Source organism: Otolemur garnettii, unplaced genomic scaffold, assembly GCF_000181295.1.
Source record: "Otolemur garnettii isolate 467f Iridium unplaced genomic scaffold, OtoGar3 scaffold00049, whole genome shotgun sequence".
Taxonomy (NCBI): Eukaryota; Metazoa; Chordata; class Mammalia; order Primates; family Galagidae; genus Otolemur; species Otolemur garnettii.
In genome coordinates this window covers 8,714,073-8,729,789 of record NW_003852444.1, presented here as the reverse complement: position 1 = coordinate 8,729,789, position 15,717 = coordinate 8,714,073, and the positions used below count along the sequence as shown (strand labels likewise).

The 15,717-nt window shown below is 36.7% G+C and overlaps 1 protein-coding gene across 1 annotated transcript in view; it reads left to right on the top strand.

Moving 5' to 3' along the window:
- Positions 1 to 15,717, top strand: part of NUP205 (nucleoporin 205) — an 82,844-nt gene that overhangs the window by 47,232 nt on the left and 19,895 nt on the right. The window contains exons 23-33 of the mRNA XM_003791596.2: positions 1,405 to 1,519; positions 3,576 to 3,725; positions 4,330 to 4,401; positions 5,346 to 5,503; positions 6,335 to 6,415; positions 7,125 to 7,316; positions 7,883 to 8,150; positions 8,251 to 8,349; positions 11,325 to 11,473; positions 12,846 to 13,037; positions 13,946 to 14,067. Coding sequence (XP_003791644.1) covers positions 1,405 to 1,519; positions 3,576 to 3,725; positions 4,330 to 4,401; positions 5,346 to 5,503; positions 6,335 to 6,415; positions 7,125 to 7,316; positions 7,883 to 8,150; positions 8,251 to 8,349; positions 11,325 to 11,473; positions 12,846 to 13,037; positions 13,946 to 14,067 — 1,598 coding nt within the window. The remainder of the gene's footprint in view (positions 1 to 1,404; positions 1,520 to 3,575; positions 3,726 to 4,329; positions 4,402 to 5,345; positions 5,504 to 6,334; positions 6,416 to 7,124; positions 7,317 to 7,882; positions 8,151 to 8,250; positions 8,350 to 11,324; positions 11,474 to 12,845; positions 13,038 to 13,945; positions 14,068 to 15,717) is intronic.

The following is a 15,717-nucleotide window of genomic DNA, read 5'->3' as shown; positions in this document are numbered from 1 at the left end:
TGCTGTAAATGAGGACAGAAGTCCCTCAAAGATTGATTTGGGGGTTATAAATAAATTTTAGCATGTAGACAGATTCACAGATGTGGACTCCTTTATAAAGAGGACTGACTGTGTCAAGCCAAAAGACATGAAGAATTTTGGCTTTAGATTTTAGTTTATAAGTAATCACAATAATTATACTAGGCATTAATGGTACCAGTATCAGGTGAGTCGAAAGTGCCTTGTGTGTGGAAAGCAATTAATAAATGTTTATGCAGCGTAGGAATAAAAGTTCTCATTGTCCCTTTGCCAAATATGTACCGAGATTTGCATTTTATAGTTAAAAATTTTGCTGATTAAAAAAGAATTTTTTTTGTTGATATGCAAGATGTACTATGGTACTTGCCTTCTTGTTGCCTGAATTTTTTTTAATTCCAGAAAACAGATGGACATTTTTCTTTGATTATGGGCTATCCTTTACTTTTCTCATATAAAATGTTTTCTTTTTTTGTCCTTTTGTCTATTTAGATTTTTATGATACTCATATTTATAATTTTTATGATACTTGTAATGGAGATCTTTTAGAGCTAGTCACTTTTTCCTATATTTGTTATAAAAACTTCTCTCTCATCTATAGTTTTCCATCAAATTTTTATTTGGAGTTTATAGTTGTTGTTTAGTTGAATCCCTAGATCTTCTTTGTAATGTCTGCATTTGCTTCAGTTATAGTCATTTCATTAACTTCCTGAGGTTGAGATGAAATGGCTATGGTTCTCAGAAGTTACTTCTAAGTAATTTGTTACTACTACTAATTAAAATATTAAAAGCTTGTTAATAAATTATGTGTATATATGTTATATTAATAAGTTTATTTATTGGCTTAGCACCTATCAGTTAGCAGTTATAGCACTGGCCACACACACACAAGCTGGTGGGTTACACCTTGGCCTGGGCCTGCAAAACAACAATAACAACTGCAACAACAACAACAACAAAAATAGCTGGGCGTGTGGCAGGCACCTGTAGTCCCAGCTACTTGGGAGGCTGAGGCAACAGAATTGCTTAAGCCCAAGAGTTTGATGCTCACAGTTTATGAACTGTGACTCCACGGCACTCTACCAAGGGTGACATAGTGAGATTCTGTCTCAAGAAAAAAAAAAAAAGTTTATTTATTTAGAGTGATTTCAAAGTTAGTCCTATAATAATGTTATCAACACTCACAATTATATTTCAGTGTATTTTCTTGAACTAGGATGCCAAAGCTCCTCCATAACTCAGAGCTTATGATTCATATATTTGTTTAGCCATTTCACTTGAGTTGTTCTTAGTTTTTTATTTGGTAGATCTCAGTTTATGGGTTTTTTAATCTTGAAATGTATAGCACAGAAAGGCTGATAGAAGGACTTTCTCATTTTACTTCTCTAGGTCATATATCAGTTATGTGCATGTTCTGATACATCTGGACCCACTATGAGGTACTTGAGAACCAGCCAGGATTTCTTATTTTCTCAGTTGCAGCATCTGCCTTTTTCAAACAAAGGTAGGACATTATTCGCTCTTATTATTGTAACAAATTTGTAAGTCCATGTTGAGTGGTTTTTATTTATACAATATTTAGGGAATTCTGTTCTCATTTTGAGACTTTGCTTCTTTGTTACTTTGGCCTGTTTTAACATAGCCCATCAAGGACACAATTTAATTATTTCACTAACAACATATAAAGATTGTGTTGGAGGGTATTTATAGAAGAAAATTGGGAACATTTAGTTTTATAAAAATCCCTGATTTACTTTTGTTTCTTTTGTATGTATGAAAACCAATTGAGATTTTGAAACAAAAAATTGGAAACTGATTATGGTGGGGTTTATTTAGTTTTTTGACATAGCTAATAATTATCCTAAGCATTTGATGTTTTATCAGGATTCTACTTTATTTTGTTTTTGATTGACTTTTAATAATTTTCTAAATTTACGTTAAATCTAGATTATGTTGGCTATTGAGTTTTTTTTTTCCACTAAGAACTCTTAGTCTGTTAGAGATTTTTTTTTTTAATTTATCTTGTGTCTTTATATTTTAGGAAAATAAAATATTTGAGACACCCACATTTTGTAAATAAATTTCCATTATTAGTTACTGTCAACTTTTGATTTACCTTTTAGAGTAGTGGTATCAGACTTTAGGGGATTGTATAATGAGAAAAAGATTTTCATTCTGGCCACTTAATTTTGGACCAAAAAAAAAGATTTTTCACCTTATTTTCATTACATATCTTATTTTTAGTCCTAAGATTTTGTTTATATAAGAAGCTTTTATTAAGATCTTTTAAAGAGATTTTGTTTATGTAAGAATCTTTTATTAAGATCTTTTATACTTAATTACAAAGAATAATTAATATCTTGTTATGGTATGTGTTTTATAAAAAATGATTTAGTTTTTCCCTGAAGTTATTATGATTATTATTATTATTTGATGAATTTTATGTTTCTGCTCTCAGAATTTCGGAGTTCAAAGCCAAGCATAATAAAATAATATCACGTTAAACACTCCCATTATCTAAGCGATTCCTGTAGCTTTACTTTTTGTTAAACCAATGTCCTTGATTATCTTAAGAAATGTTGTAAAATTTTGCCATTTCAGTTTATTTTCCCTTTTTTTTTTTTTTTTTTTTGAGACAGTGTCTCACTATGCCTCCCTGGGTAGAGTGCCATGGTGTCACAGCTCACAGCAACCTCAAACTCTTGGGCTTAAGTGATTCTCTTGCTTCAGCCTCCCAAGTAGCTGGGACTACAGGCACCCACCATAATGCCGAGCTATTTTTGTTGTTGTTGTAGTTGTCATTGTTGTTTAGCAGGCCCAAGCCAAGTTCGAACCCCACAGCCCTGGTGTATGTGGCCGACGCCCTAACCACTTAGATACCAGCACTGAGCCTCAGTTTAATTTCTTTTAAATATTTTGTGACTTCAGTATCAGGCTATATGATAGTTTTTTTTAAAACACAGAGTCTCGCTTTGTTGCCCTTGGTAGAGTGCTGTGGCGTCACAGTTCATAGCAACCTCCAGCTCTTGGGCTTAGGCAATTCTCTTACCTCAGCCTCCTAAGTAGCTGGGACTACAGGTGTCCACCATAATGCCTGGCTATTTTTTTTGGTGCAGTTTGGCCAGGGCTGGGTTCAAACCCGCTATCCTCAGGATATCAGGCCAGGCGCCCTACTCACTGAGCCACAGGCGCCACCTGTATGATAGTTTTGTAATGAGTTATAAAATTACTTGTTTTTTTAAAAATGTTAAGTTGTGTATTAATGTCAGAATATGACAGACTCCAAGGATCTTTGTGAAATTATCTGGTAATGAAAACTTGTCTCTTATTCTTCATTTGCATTAGCTCATCTTTCATGGACATCATATACTAGCTTATTTTTTTCTCCCTTGGTATCTTTTTTTTCTCCATTTGTATTTTATGGAGTGGTAAATTACTATGTTGCTAAGTTTCATAAATTATTGACTTTGTTACATGGGGAACGGATGAGTTATGGAATTTAAGTCTGCTCTGATCTTGTTATTGTTCTGTGAGTTGAAATTTACGTGTTCAAATTCTAGAATATGAAATATCTATGCTGAACCAAATGTCATGGCTTATGAAGACTGCTTCAATAGAACTTAGGGTGACTTCTCTGAATCGTCAGCGGTCACATACCCAGAGGCTCCTTCACCTCTTACTGGATGACATGCCGGTGAAACCCTACTCAGGTGAATATGTAAATATTGGTGTTTGTTTAATTGAGCTGGTGACTGGTCTTTGAGAAAACAAGCATAAATCTGAATCTTATGCTTAGTATGTGTTTATGGACCAAAACAGTTCTTCCTACTTTGAGAATGTTTTTTCTTAAAGTATAAATTTTAAAAATCATCCCATAGTAGTTAGATGTTTTATTATTGTTTTAAGCATCCACATTATGCTATAGTCATACAGATACTATATACAAATATTCCATATACAAGTATGGAGTTTGTCATACTGAGCCAGCATGACCCAAGTTCCTTCACTATGATTTATACATGCAAATTAAGCACAGGCTTTTAAAATCAGCTCATTGGCATGATTAGGTCTTACAGTTTTGGAATTCTGATTATTCTCTTTATAATTGTGAAGAGGATCCCACAGGGACAGAAAGAATTAGGTGGATATTGGTAGTAAGTTCTCATCAATCTTTGCATTTTAATTACCTATTTGCAAAGGGCTTTTCGACCTAGAAACAATGACCTAAAAATAAAATGCTTTATGTTCGTTATTTCTAAATAAATGTAGTTTTAAGAATAAGTCCTTATTCTATTATTATTAAATTTCCAACAGATGGTGAAGGAGGTATAGAAGATGAAAATAGGTCTGTCTCTGGGTTCCTTCACTTTGATACTACTACAAAAGGTAAAGACTTTTGAATTTGTTTTTTTTGTTTGTTTATTTGTTTTGTTTTTCTTTTTAGAGAACTCACTTTATCGCCTTTGGTAGAGTGCCATAGCGTCATAGCTTACAGAAACCTCCAACTCCAGGGATTAGGCAATTCTCTGCCTCAGTCTCCCAAGTAGCTGGGAATACAGCCGCCCGCCATAACGCCCGGCTAATTTTTTGTTGCAGTTTGGCTAGGGCCAGGTTCGAACCCACCACCCTTGCTGTGTGGGTTGGCACCCTACTTAATGAGCCATAGGCTTTGCGCCATGACTTTTGAATTTGTAATAAATGTATTTTAGGCTCGGCACCTGTGGCTCAAGCGGCTAAGGCGCCAGCCACATACACGTAAGGTGGCAGGTTCGAATCCCCAGCCCGGGCCCACCAAACAACAATGACGGCTGCAACCAAAAAAAAATGGCCAGGCGTTGTGGCAGGCGCCTGTGGTCCCAGCTACTTGGGAGGCTGAGGCAGGAGACTCGCTTGAGCCCAGGAGTTGGAGGTTGCTGTGAGCTGTGATGCCATGGCACTCTACCCAGGGGGATAGCTTGAGGCTCCATCTAAAAAAAAAAAAATTGTATTTTATAAACATATTAAATTGCTTAAAACTTCAAGAGATTATTATGCCTATGTTTTCAAATTCTGAACTGGTATAGAAAAACTATTATATAAAGGATTATTCGTCATTGAAACAAAATTTTTTTTGTAACTATGATAATAGGATAGGAATGAAAATATTTTTGTAAGTGGATGTATGGAAATCAAACTTCAGATTTCAACACAGTCTTTAGTTTCCGGACTAATGCCCTTTTTGAACATAGCACTGTCTTTGAGAGTGAGCTGAGTTTCGAGTGAGCTGAGTATGATTTTGCTTTTCTCCTCAGTACTCCAAGTAAAATTAAATAACTTTTTATTATTTTTAGTACGTCGAAAAATTCTAAGTATTCTTGACTCGATTGACTTCAGTCAGGAGATCCCTGAGCCTTTGCAACTGGATTTTTTTGATTGGGTTCAAATTGAGCAAGTTATTGCTAACTGTGAACACAAGAATTTACGAGGACAGACGGTTTGCAATGTCAAGGTGAGGATTGTTTTAAAGTATGTATCTGTAGGCTGGGTGTTGGGGCTCACACCTACAATCCCAGTAGTTTGGGAGACCAAGGTGGGAGGATCCTTGAGCCCAAGAGTTCAAGATTAGCCTGAGCAACACGGCAAATCCCACATGTCTGTAAGAAACTTTTTAAAAAGTAGCCAGGTGTGGTGGTGCACACCTATAATTCTACCTATTCAGAAGGCTGAGGCAGGAGGGTCACTTCAGTCCAGGAGTTGTGATCCACACTGCTGTACCCTAGCCTGAGTGACAATGAGACCTCATCTGTAACAACAATAAAAACAGACATAAGGTATCTACATTATCAAGTGGTTCAGATGTTGATTCATCAGGAAAAAATATAACCATACAGGGTTTTTTCCTGATAGAGATATTGGTTACTTGTTTATTGGACTGGGGATTTTGTTAAACAGCCTTGAAATAAAGCTTAATAGATTATACTAACTTCTTCAAAAGATTCCCCATCACCCTTTTAGAAGTAATCCTACCCAGCTAGAGCTATGAAGTGGTTTTAATTATTTAACTCTTTACCAGGTAAATGGTAATAGCTTTGCCAATAGGAAGAGGACATCCAAAGCATTTGCCTTAACTTACGTGCTACAGAGGCTCTTTGGTACCACTCTTTGCAATATGAGGGATACTTAATATTTTTGTCTGGAAATTGGACAGTGCCATTGTTAGATTTTATATAAAGGTATCTGAACCTTTCTTCTGTAGGACAGTTTATAATAATTGCTAGGTGTTATTATTCTACCAGTGTCTAATGTGGTCTTATTTTTCTCTCTTTTCTTAATTATATAGCTTCTTCATAGAGTTCTTGTAGCGGAAGTAAATGCCCTTCAGGGTATGGCAGCCATAGGACAGAGGCCTCTGCTAATGGAGGTAAGCACCACTGAGTGTGTGTTAGTTTTAAGCTTTTATCTACTTAACTATACAAATGCTGGTGGAAAGACATGTAAATTGACATGTAGCTTTTTAATTAGTAAACTAAAAATAAAACCTTAATGGAATCTTTCACTTTGATTTTATACCTTTTGTAAACTGAAGTTAATGTCTGTGTGACAAAAGAAATAGAGTCTTTTCTCCTAGACTAGTTAAGGAATTGCAGCCTGACTTTGCTTGCTTCCTGTCAGGGATGAGAGAGTCATTGTAATCACATATGGGGAGTTATGGGTACGAGGCTGGGGGGGAGAACCACGACATAGATGGAAACATAGCTGGCTAGGCCAAAGCAAGAGACAAGAAATAAAAGATAAAGCAGGAAACATGCCTTTGAACTGGATTTGGGACAATTTTAGTACTCTAGAGTAAGTTTAAGTAGATAATTGTAAGGAAAAAGAAGATGGGTCTCTACTGCCTCAGTGCCTTGCCTTTTATGCGTGCGTGCACACACGCAGTATGCCCTTTAGCCTTGTACATTATTCATTATAGCTCTGGCCACCAAAATAGTATGGAAAGGTATCTGTTGCCTGGCTTGCAGATGGTAGGTTTTCAAATTTTCTGAGTAACTGACAATGTTTAAAAGATTCTGTTGATTACAGACCTTATTTGCCTGTGTGGCAGCCTTTCAATTCAATTTCTGTGGTTTTAGGAAATCAGCACCATACTTCAGTATGTGGTAGGAAGAAATAAATTGCTACAGTGTCTTCATGCAAAACGGCACGCGCTGGAGTCATGGAGGCAGCTGGTGGAAATTATACTGACAGCTTGTCCGCAGGATCTCATTCAAGCAGAGGATCGACAGCTGATCATTCGGGATATTTTACAAGATGTACATGATAAGGTGACATAACTTCCTAAAGTACTTTATACATACTGCCGAACAAATTATATATATATATAGCTTTTATATATATATAAAATGTCAACAAATATATTTTGCCACCCTAAGTTTTTCCTATTTTAGATTAGTAGTAAAATAAGAGTTATACAATACAAACGTTAACACTTTCCTTGAGAAAGGGATTAATTCTGCACAGTTGTGGCTTTCAACCAGAACGTGTATCAGAAATTATCTAGTCAGCTTTGTAAAAATACACATGGATAAATCCTACCTCAGACCTACTGAATGGGATTCTAGTGGAGAGACCATTTATGTGAATTTCAAAAATGGAAACTTCCCCAGGGAATTCTGATACGAATATGTTCTGGGTAAGAACAACATCTGTTACCCAGCGTCATTTTTACATTTCTCTCTGTATGTTAGTTTTCCTTTTTTTCTTTTTAAAACGATTCTTGTATTTCATTCTTATATTGTTGTAGTAGTTGATTAGCTGAATATCTATAAATTATGTTTGTGATTATAGCTGAAAGCAGGGTCCTCACCAGGATTTGCTCTTGTACTTTAAGATACTGGATGATGAAGCAGCACAGGAGTTGATGCCTGTGGTCGCTGGTGCGGTGTTCACCCTGACTGCTCACCTAAGCCAGGCCGTCCGCACAGAACAGAAGCAGCCTTTAGTCTTGGGACCAGGAGAGACCCATTATGCTTTTATGCTGGATTCTTCTTTCACTTCACCTTCTCCAGCAGAGAACCCACTGGTGGGTTTTGCTTCTATTGGAGATTCTTCACTTCACATCATATTGAAGAAACTGTTAGACTTCATTTTGAAGACAGGTTTTGCATCAACATTTTTTATAAATAACAACTTTTGTATTTGTTTTAACTTTTAGTGAAAAAAGGTTTTCACTTGACAATATCTCCCTAATCTCCCTAGGTGGTGGATTCCAGAGAGTGAGGACTCACTTGTATGGCTCTCTGCTTTATTACTTACAGATTGCCCAGAGACCAGATGAACCAGACACCTTAGAAACAGGTAGGATTAGATTGATTCCTAATCTTTTCTTTCTGTTTTTAGGAATATAACTTAGGATATTATTGAGCCATGGTGGCTCAATCCTAGCACTTTGAGAGGTTGAGGTGGGGTGACCACTTGAGGTTAGGAATTCAAGACCAACAGAGCAAGATAATAGACAGATTTCTGCTTCTGTTCTGTCTCTACCAAAAATAGAAAAATTGGCCAGGCACAGTAGTATGTACCTGTATGCCAACTACTTAGAAGGCTGAGACCACAGAGGATTGCTTGAGCCCAGGGGTTTGAGGCTGCAGTGAGTTAGGATTGTGTCACTGCACTCTAGCCTAGACATTTCAACAGGACTCTGTCTCAGGCCAGCTGCAGTGGCTTACTCCTGTAATCCTAGCCCTCTGGGAGTCCAAAAGTGGGTGGATTACCTGACTTTAAGAGTTCAAGACTAGCCTGAGCAAAAGTGAGACTCCCCCTCTTTACTAAAAATAGAAAAATTAGCCAGGCATCGTGGCAGGCACTTATAGTCCCAGCTACTCCAGAGAATGAGGTAAGAGGATTGATTGCTCAAACCCAAGAGTTTGAGGTTGCTGTGAGCTATGATGACGTCACAGTACTCAACCTAAGATGACAGGGTGAGACTGTATCAAAAAAAAAAAAGGAATTATGAAGATAGTGCATGAGTTCTGTAAAATAAATAAATAAAATACCCTCAAATAATACTCTAGCCGTGTACACTTCTATAATTCTTTCATTTGCCTCCCATCCCACTGAACAATATGGATAGAGTGGTACAATGTCATTCTTTACTTTGTACTATATCATAAGGACATATGTAGTTGATTCTTTTAAAATGGCTCTGTTATTCCAAGGTATGGATGTAACATTTAGCCACTTTCCTTACTCTTAGGTATTTAAATTATTTCTGATTTTTTACTGTCACAAAACTGCTGCATCAACTATTCTTTTATGTGCCTGTATTTCTCAAGGAGTATGCTTCATATGGAATTCCCACATGAAAGAGTATGCACATTTTTATTTTATTAGATTCTATCAAATGGCCTTCTAAAAAAAGCTTAGCCATGTAAACTCTCATCAGTAGTATACATATGTCTTTTTGTACTAGTGCAAAGTTTCTTTAGAGAAATTCCAAGAAGTAGAACTCCTGGCCAAAGGACTTATTTACATATTCAAAATATTGATAAATGCTGCTTTCTAAAATGTAGTTAGCATTTTTAATTGAGAATAATAATCTGGAAACTTTGGTTTCTAGACATGAAAAATGTTTTGAACTGCTCAGCAGTTGCATATATAATAATCTATGGCAGAGTTATTCTGTTACTCATGAGAGCTTACAAGCAGCACCATCTGATAGCAGGCTTTGTTTGTACCTTCTCCGTTATGAATGTTTGCTATTTTGTATACAGACTCTTTAAAACCACTGTGTGTGTAAGGCTCAGGTGATCTCATATTCTTCTTGGTTTTTTTTTTTTTTTTTTCTGTAGAGACAGAGTCTCATTTTATTGCCTTCGGTAGAGTGCTGTGGCATCACATAGCTCACAGCAACTTCCAGCTCCTGGGCTTACGTGATTCTCTTGCCTCAGTCTCCCGAGTAGCTGGGACTACAGATTCCCACCACAATGCCCAGCTATTTTTTTGTTGCAGTTTGGCTGGGGCCTGGTTTGAACCTGCCACCCTCGGTACATGGGGTCAGCGCCTTACCCACTGAGCAACAGGCGCCGCCTGATCTCATGTTATTCTTGTAGTAGTTGTATGTTATGCCATAAGTAGTACCTTAGGACTTAATAGCCAAGTGGTAGATTTATAGAAATGAAACTTGAATAATGCATGAAGATATTTTTAAGGTCAGGAAAAATAACAGAATAGATAGGCAATGTTTTTTAAACAAACATGAGCTTCTTTTAAAAAGAGATAAAGTACTGGGATTTCCTTGTCTCCAACACCTCCCGACATGTTTTCCTTTTCCAAAGTTTTTTTACATACCATTACTTTGACTCTGCAAAATCCACTTCCTAACCACTAGGTGGAGCCCTACAATAGGCTTTTTGTATGAAGTCATCAGGATGACTAAAAACTGTGCTGTGTAGTACTTGGGAGGGGAAATTTCCAATTGCTTGCTTGTTTGATTGTTTGATTGACAGGGTTTCATTCTGTTGCTCAGGCTAGAGTGCAGTGGCACAATCCTAGCTCATTCCAGCCTCAAACTCCTGGGCTGAAGGCATTCTCATCCTCTTGCCTTCACCTCTTGAGTAGCTGAGACCGTAGCCATGTGTCGCCACACCTGGCTAATTAGTTTTTGTAGAAACAAAGTCTTGCTATGTTGCCCAGGATTGTCATGAACTCCTGGCCTCAAACAGTCCTCCTGTCTTGGCCTCCCCAAGTGTGTGATGTGAACCACTGCACCTGGCTTCAGTTGTTACTTTCTTTAACGTATTTTTGAAACTTTTCTAAGAGGTTTATAGCAATCTTATGTAAATAAAATGCATGGTCATGTCACTAATTGTCACTGTACTTTAAAGTTAGCTTTATAATGGGTGTGCTTTTATTTTTAATAAGTATTTCACCTAAAAAGACATAAGGAATAAGAATATCTGATTTTTTGGAGGCACATTTTTGTTTATGTTGTACCAGATTTTTTCTAGCCAAATTCACAAAGATCTCAGTAAAAGATAAAAGATTAACAGGGTAAATAACAGGATATTTATTTAGAGTTCTCTTGGAGTCTCATAATTCTTTTTGATTTCTCTAAGAAACCAAATAGTATAGTTTTCTGTACATGCATGATATATATGCATTGTGTCATTAACGTTTACCTGCCTAGACTCAGTGGCCTTCGTCAGTGGTCTTTGTGTTTAAGCAGTAATGAAAGGGTTTTTTTTGTTGCTGCATATGAAAGAAAAGTCATTACTTAGTTATTAAACTGGTTTTTATTGAAGTGGTTTTTTTTTTGTTTGAATCTTTTTTAGCCAAGAAAACCATGTGGGAGAGGCTGACAGCTCCTGAAGATATATTTAGTAAATTGCAGCGAGAAAACATAGCTATCATCGAGAGTTATGGAGCTGCCCTTATGGAAGTAGTCTGTAGAGATGCTTGTGATGGTCATGAGATTGGAAGGGTAAGGTGACTAAACTTCTTTAGTGTTGTAACTGAATAAATATTTTTGAGGCAACTTTCAAAATGTATGTTATATCTGAGAATTATTTTTTACAATGCATTAGTGAATTTCCTTATTTGCTTTAATTCAGGACTTCTATTTTGTTTATTCATGTTTAGAATCTTAATTAATTCATAACTTCCCTTTAGAATTATCTTTTTTTTGCTAATTTTGAGGTTGGCTGGTGGAACAACACTGGCAGAAACAACAGAGATGCTGATGAGTAAAGATCTTCAGTTAAGAGAACACTGGATAAATTGCCCCTATTCTATCTTTCTCTACCTTAATGCTTTATAGAGAATTTGCATTTGTATTTCTTTAAATAGTGTGGCACAGTGGTGAAGATGCAATGAAATGATAATTTTCTCTTAGGGGAAAATTATGTACCATTTAAATTGTGGTTTTGAAGGCCATGGGAAACAGGATTTTAAAAAATAGGCTAAAATATAAACTGTATAATAGTAATCTCTGAGTTATGTCAAAATTTATTATTTAAAAAAAATTTTTTAAAGTATTTTTATGCATAAAAAAAGAATGGGAGGAGATAGGCCAAAATAGATTAACTGTGTTTATCCAGTTGTATATATATTTTTTTTTTTGGCCAGGGCTGGGTTTGAACCCGCCACCTTCAGCATATGGGGCTGGTGCCCTATCCTTTTGAGCCACAGGTGCTACCCAGGTTGTGTATTTCTTATATACTTTTCTATATTTTCTGTAATGAGGGTATAAAACTTTACAATTAGAAAAGAAAGCTGTTTTTTAAAAATTCCTTTCCTTTAATGATGTTTAGATTTTGCCAAAATATACTTAATGCCATTATTTTAGTGTTTTTGATTTTGTTTCAGAAATATAATTTTACCCTGAAAGTTTTCCCTTTTTATTTTTTGTTTGAGACAGAGCCTCAAGCTGTCCCCCTGTATAGAGTGCTCTGGCATCACAGCTCACAGCAACCTCCCACTCCTGGGCTCAAGAGAGTCTCCTGCCTCCGCCTCCCAAGTAGCTGGGACTACAGGCGCCTGCCACAATGCCTGGCTATTTTTTGGTTGCAGCTGTCATTGTTTGGCGGCCCAGGCTGGATTCGAACCTGCCACCTTAGGTGTATGTGGCTGGTGCCTTAGCCACTTGAGCCACAGGCGCCGAGCCCCTTTTTTTAATAAATCGAGGTTCTAGATCCATAGTTTTTACTTTTCAAGAAAACAAAATAAGGAAATTTTATTGTGAGCAACCATTTTCCTTATTAAAAAAGTTTGTAGTATTTCCAGATGAAGGTAGCTACTCTCATTGACTTTGGTAGCCATCTCCATGTTTTGGACTTTGATTTATTCTTCTTCAGATGCTGGCCCTGGCTCTATTGGATCGGATTGTCTCTGTGGACAAGCAGCAGCAGTGGCTTTTGTATCTTTCTAACAGTGGCTATTTGAAGGTTCTTGTGGACAGCTTGGTTGAAGATGACCGTACTTTGCAGAGCTTGCTCACTCCACAGCCTCCCCTTTTAAAAGCCCTTTATACTTACGAATCGAAAATGGTAAGGCTTTATAGACATTTGATGTTCAGTCAATAGGTCATTTCCTCTTGGAGTTAAGGATATAGTAGTAAAGTTAATGTGGTATACATTTTGAGTATTTCTATCATATAAGCTGTAATCATTTTTAAGGAGTTAAAATTTGGAGATCTGTGTATCTTTGTAGTATGCAAAAATGAGTGAAATGATCTTGAGAGGGCTAATGAGATAATGGGACTGCTGCTTACCAACTCACCTTGCTAATGATGGTGATATGGCACCCAGTACTCTATGAGGAGAGAGCAGAATTGTCCTCTTACAGCATAATTCTGACTATATTAGTTTCCATATTGAACATTTCAATTTAGTTGCACTAGTTCTCCTTCAAACACAGAATTTTCAACCCAGTATATAATTCATCATTTCCTTGCCTCCAGATCTGTTCTAGTTTCTCTGGTTAAAATGATGATCATAAATATCATTATAATAGAAGGACTAAAATCTTAGGTTCTTCATTAGCTCCTTTTCCTCCTTCATTCATTTATTCAACTAGTGTTAATTTAATGCTGCTATATGCCAGACGTGGTACTTGGTGCTAGAGACACAACCATGAGCAAAACAGATATATTATTGTTTATCCCTTAAGCCCACATAATGCTATAATCCACAGTTTAAATGAATACTTAAAGCATACAAGGCACTGTCTATAGGCACTTTAGGTATTGGACCACTTAGGCCTTGTAAAAAAATCTTAAGGAAAAGATGGTATAACGTGCCCCTGTAGCTAGCCCAGAATTTCTCTTCGGTGGTGCCTAAAGGTGCTTTTAGAGTGTTTTAAGTCACCGATGTGCTTTTGGAGTATTTCAGTTTTATATGAGGGCCTTGGGCATGATTTCAGCATTGATAATTTTTTTTCTTGTGTAACTTCTTAGGCATTTCTCACAAGAGTGGCTAAGATACAGCAGGGTGCTTTAGAGTTGCTGAGATCTGGGGTGATTGTGAGACTAGCGCAATGCCAGGTTTATGACATGCGCCCAGAAATGGACCCACAGGGGTAAGTGTCCATGTAGATAATTAAGGGGAAAAGTTTCTAAACACAGTGTTGCCACTGTTTGAGCAGTACGCTTACTGGATGTGGGGTTTTTGGTCATATGCTCCTGTCCTTTACTAATAAATAGAAGTTGGTAGCAATGGTAAAATTGGTTAGAGATAAGAGAGAATTTTGTTAGTGAAGGCATACCTTCCCAACCTCAGTATTCTGTTCAGTAGATACTTTCTGTTCAGAAAATACTTGTTTTAAGTTACTGTGGTCCTTTAAAGAATTATAGTAAAATTATAATTTGTTGTGGATTTCCTGTTCTAATGATTTGAATATAATTTCAGCACTTACATATGTATTTTTTTCCTATTTTAATTTTTTACCTACTGCCTGCTAAGTTGAAAGCTTCAAATGAAATTGTTTTTAAGTTTTATGCTTTTCAGATTTTTCAGTGAAATTGGAATATGGAAAATTCAATTTGAATTTTCTTATTTTGGTCTGCATGACTGCAGCCTTGTTTTTTTGTTTGTTTGTTTGTTTTGTTTTTTTGAGACAGAATTTCACTTTATTGCTCTTGGTAGAGTGCCCTGGCATCACAGCTCATGGGCTTAGGCGATTTCTCTTGCCTCAGCCTCCTGAGTAGCTGGGACTACAGGCGCCCGCCACAATGCCTGGGTTGCAATTTGGCTGGGGCCAGGTTCAAACCTACCACCCTCGGGATATGTGGCTGGCACCCTACCCACTGAGCCACAGGTGCCACCCGACTATAGCCTTGTTAAGCAGACAGTATACCTTCTTGGCAGTAAATAATACTTTGGTTGGATTTACTAGTTGTTTTCAGAGGATCCATTCCCAAATTGAATGTTTTGGGGGGGGCAACTTAACTACAGAACTGTTTTGCCTCCTGGCGAAAAATTTTTACTTAGGTATTGCTTTCTAAAGTTTTAAACAAGGTGGGTGAGTGCCTTGTAGTCCCAGCTACTTGGGAGGCTGAGGCAAGAGAATCACTTAAGCCCAAGAGTTTGAAGTTGCTATGAGCTGTGATGCCATGGCACTCTACCGAGGGCAACACAGTGAAACTCTGTATCAAAAAAAAAAAATAAAGTTTTAAATATAAGAGTTACTATTTTCACTTTAGGTAAAGAGCATTGAGTTAAATACTCTTTAGTTCGTGGCATAGTATCACTTGTCTGTACAAAGCTTCTCATATATTTCCTTATGCTGCTTCCATCCTAAGAGGCTCTTTTGTCCAAAAATGTAAATATATAAACATTTATAATACATAAGATTTACTAATACAGTATTCTGAGACCTTATCTTAAAGGTTAAGTGTTTCACATCTCATTTAAACTTCTTTAAATCTTGTTTTATTTTATATAGGTTGAGCATCCCAAATCTGAAAATCTGATATCTCAAATGCTCTAAAATCTGAGACTTTTTGAGTGCTAATGCAACACTCAAGGAAATGTTCATTGGAGCATTTTGGATTTTGAATTTTCAGATTAGGTATGTTCAATTGGTAAGTGTATATAATGCAAATATTCCAAAATCTGAAAAAAAAGTCCCAAACACGTCCAGTACCTAGCCTTTCAGATAAGGGATGCTCAGCTTGTATAGTGGACAGTGTGGAGTCAATTTTGGATTGGGTAGAGAAGAAAATGGGGG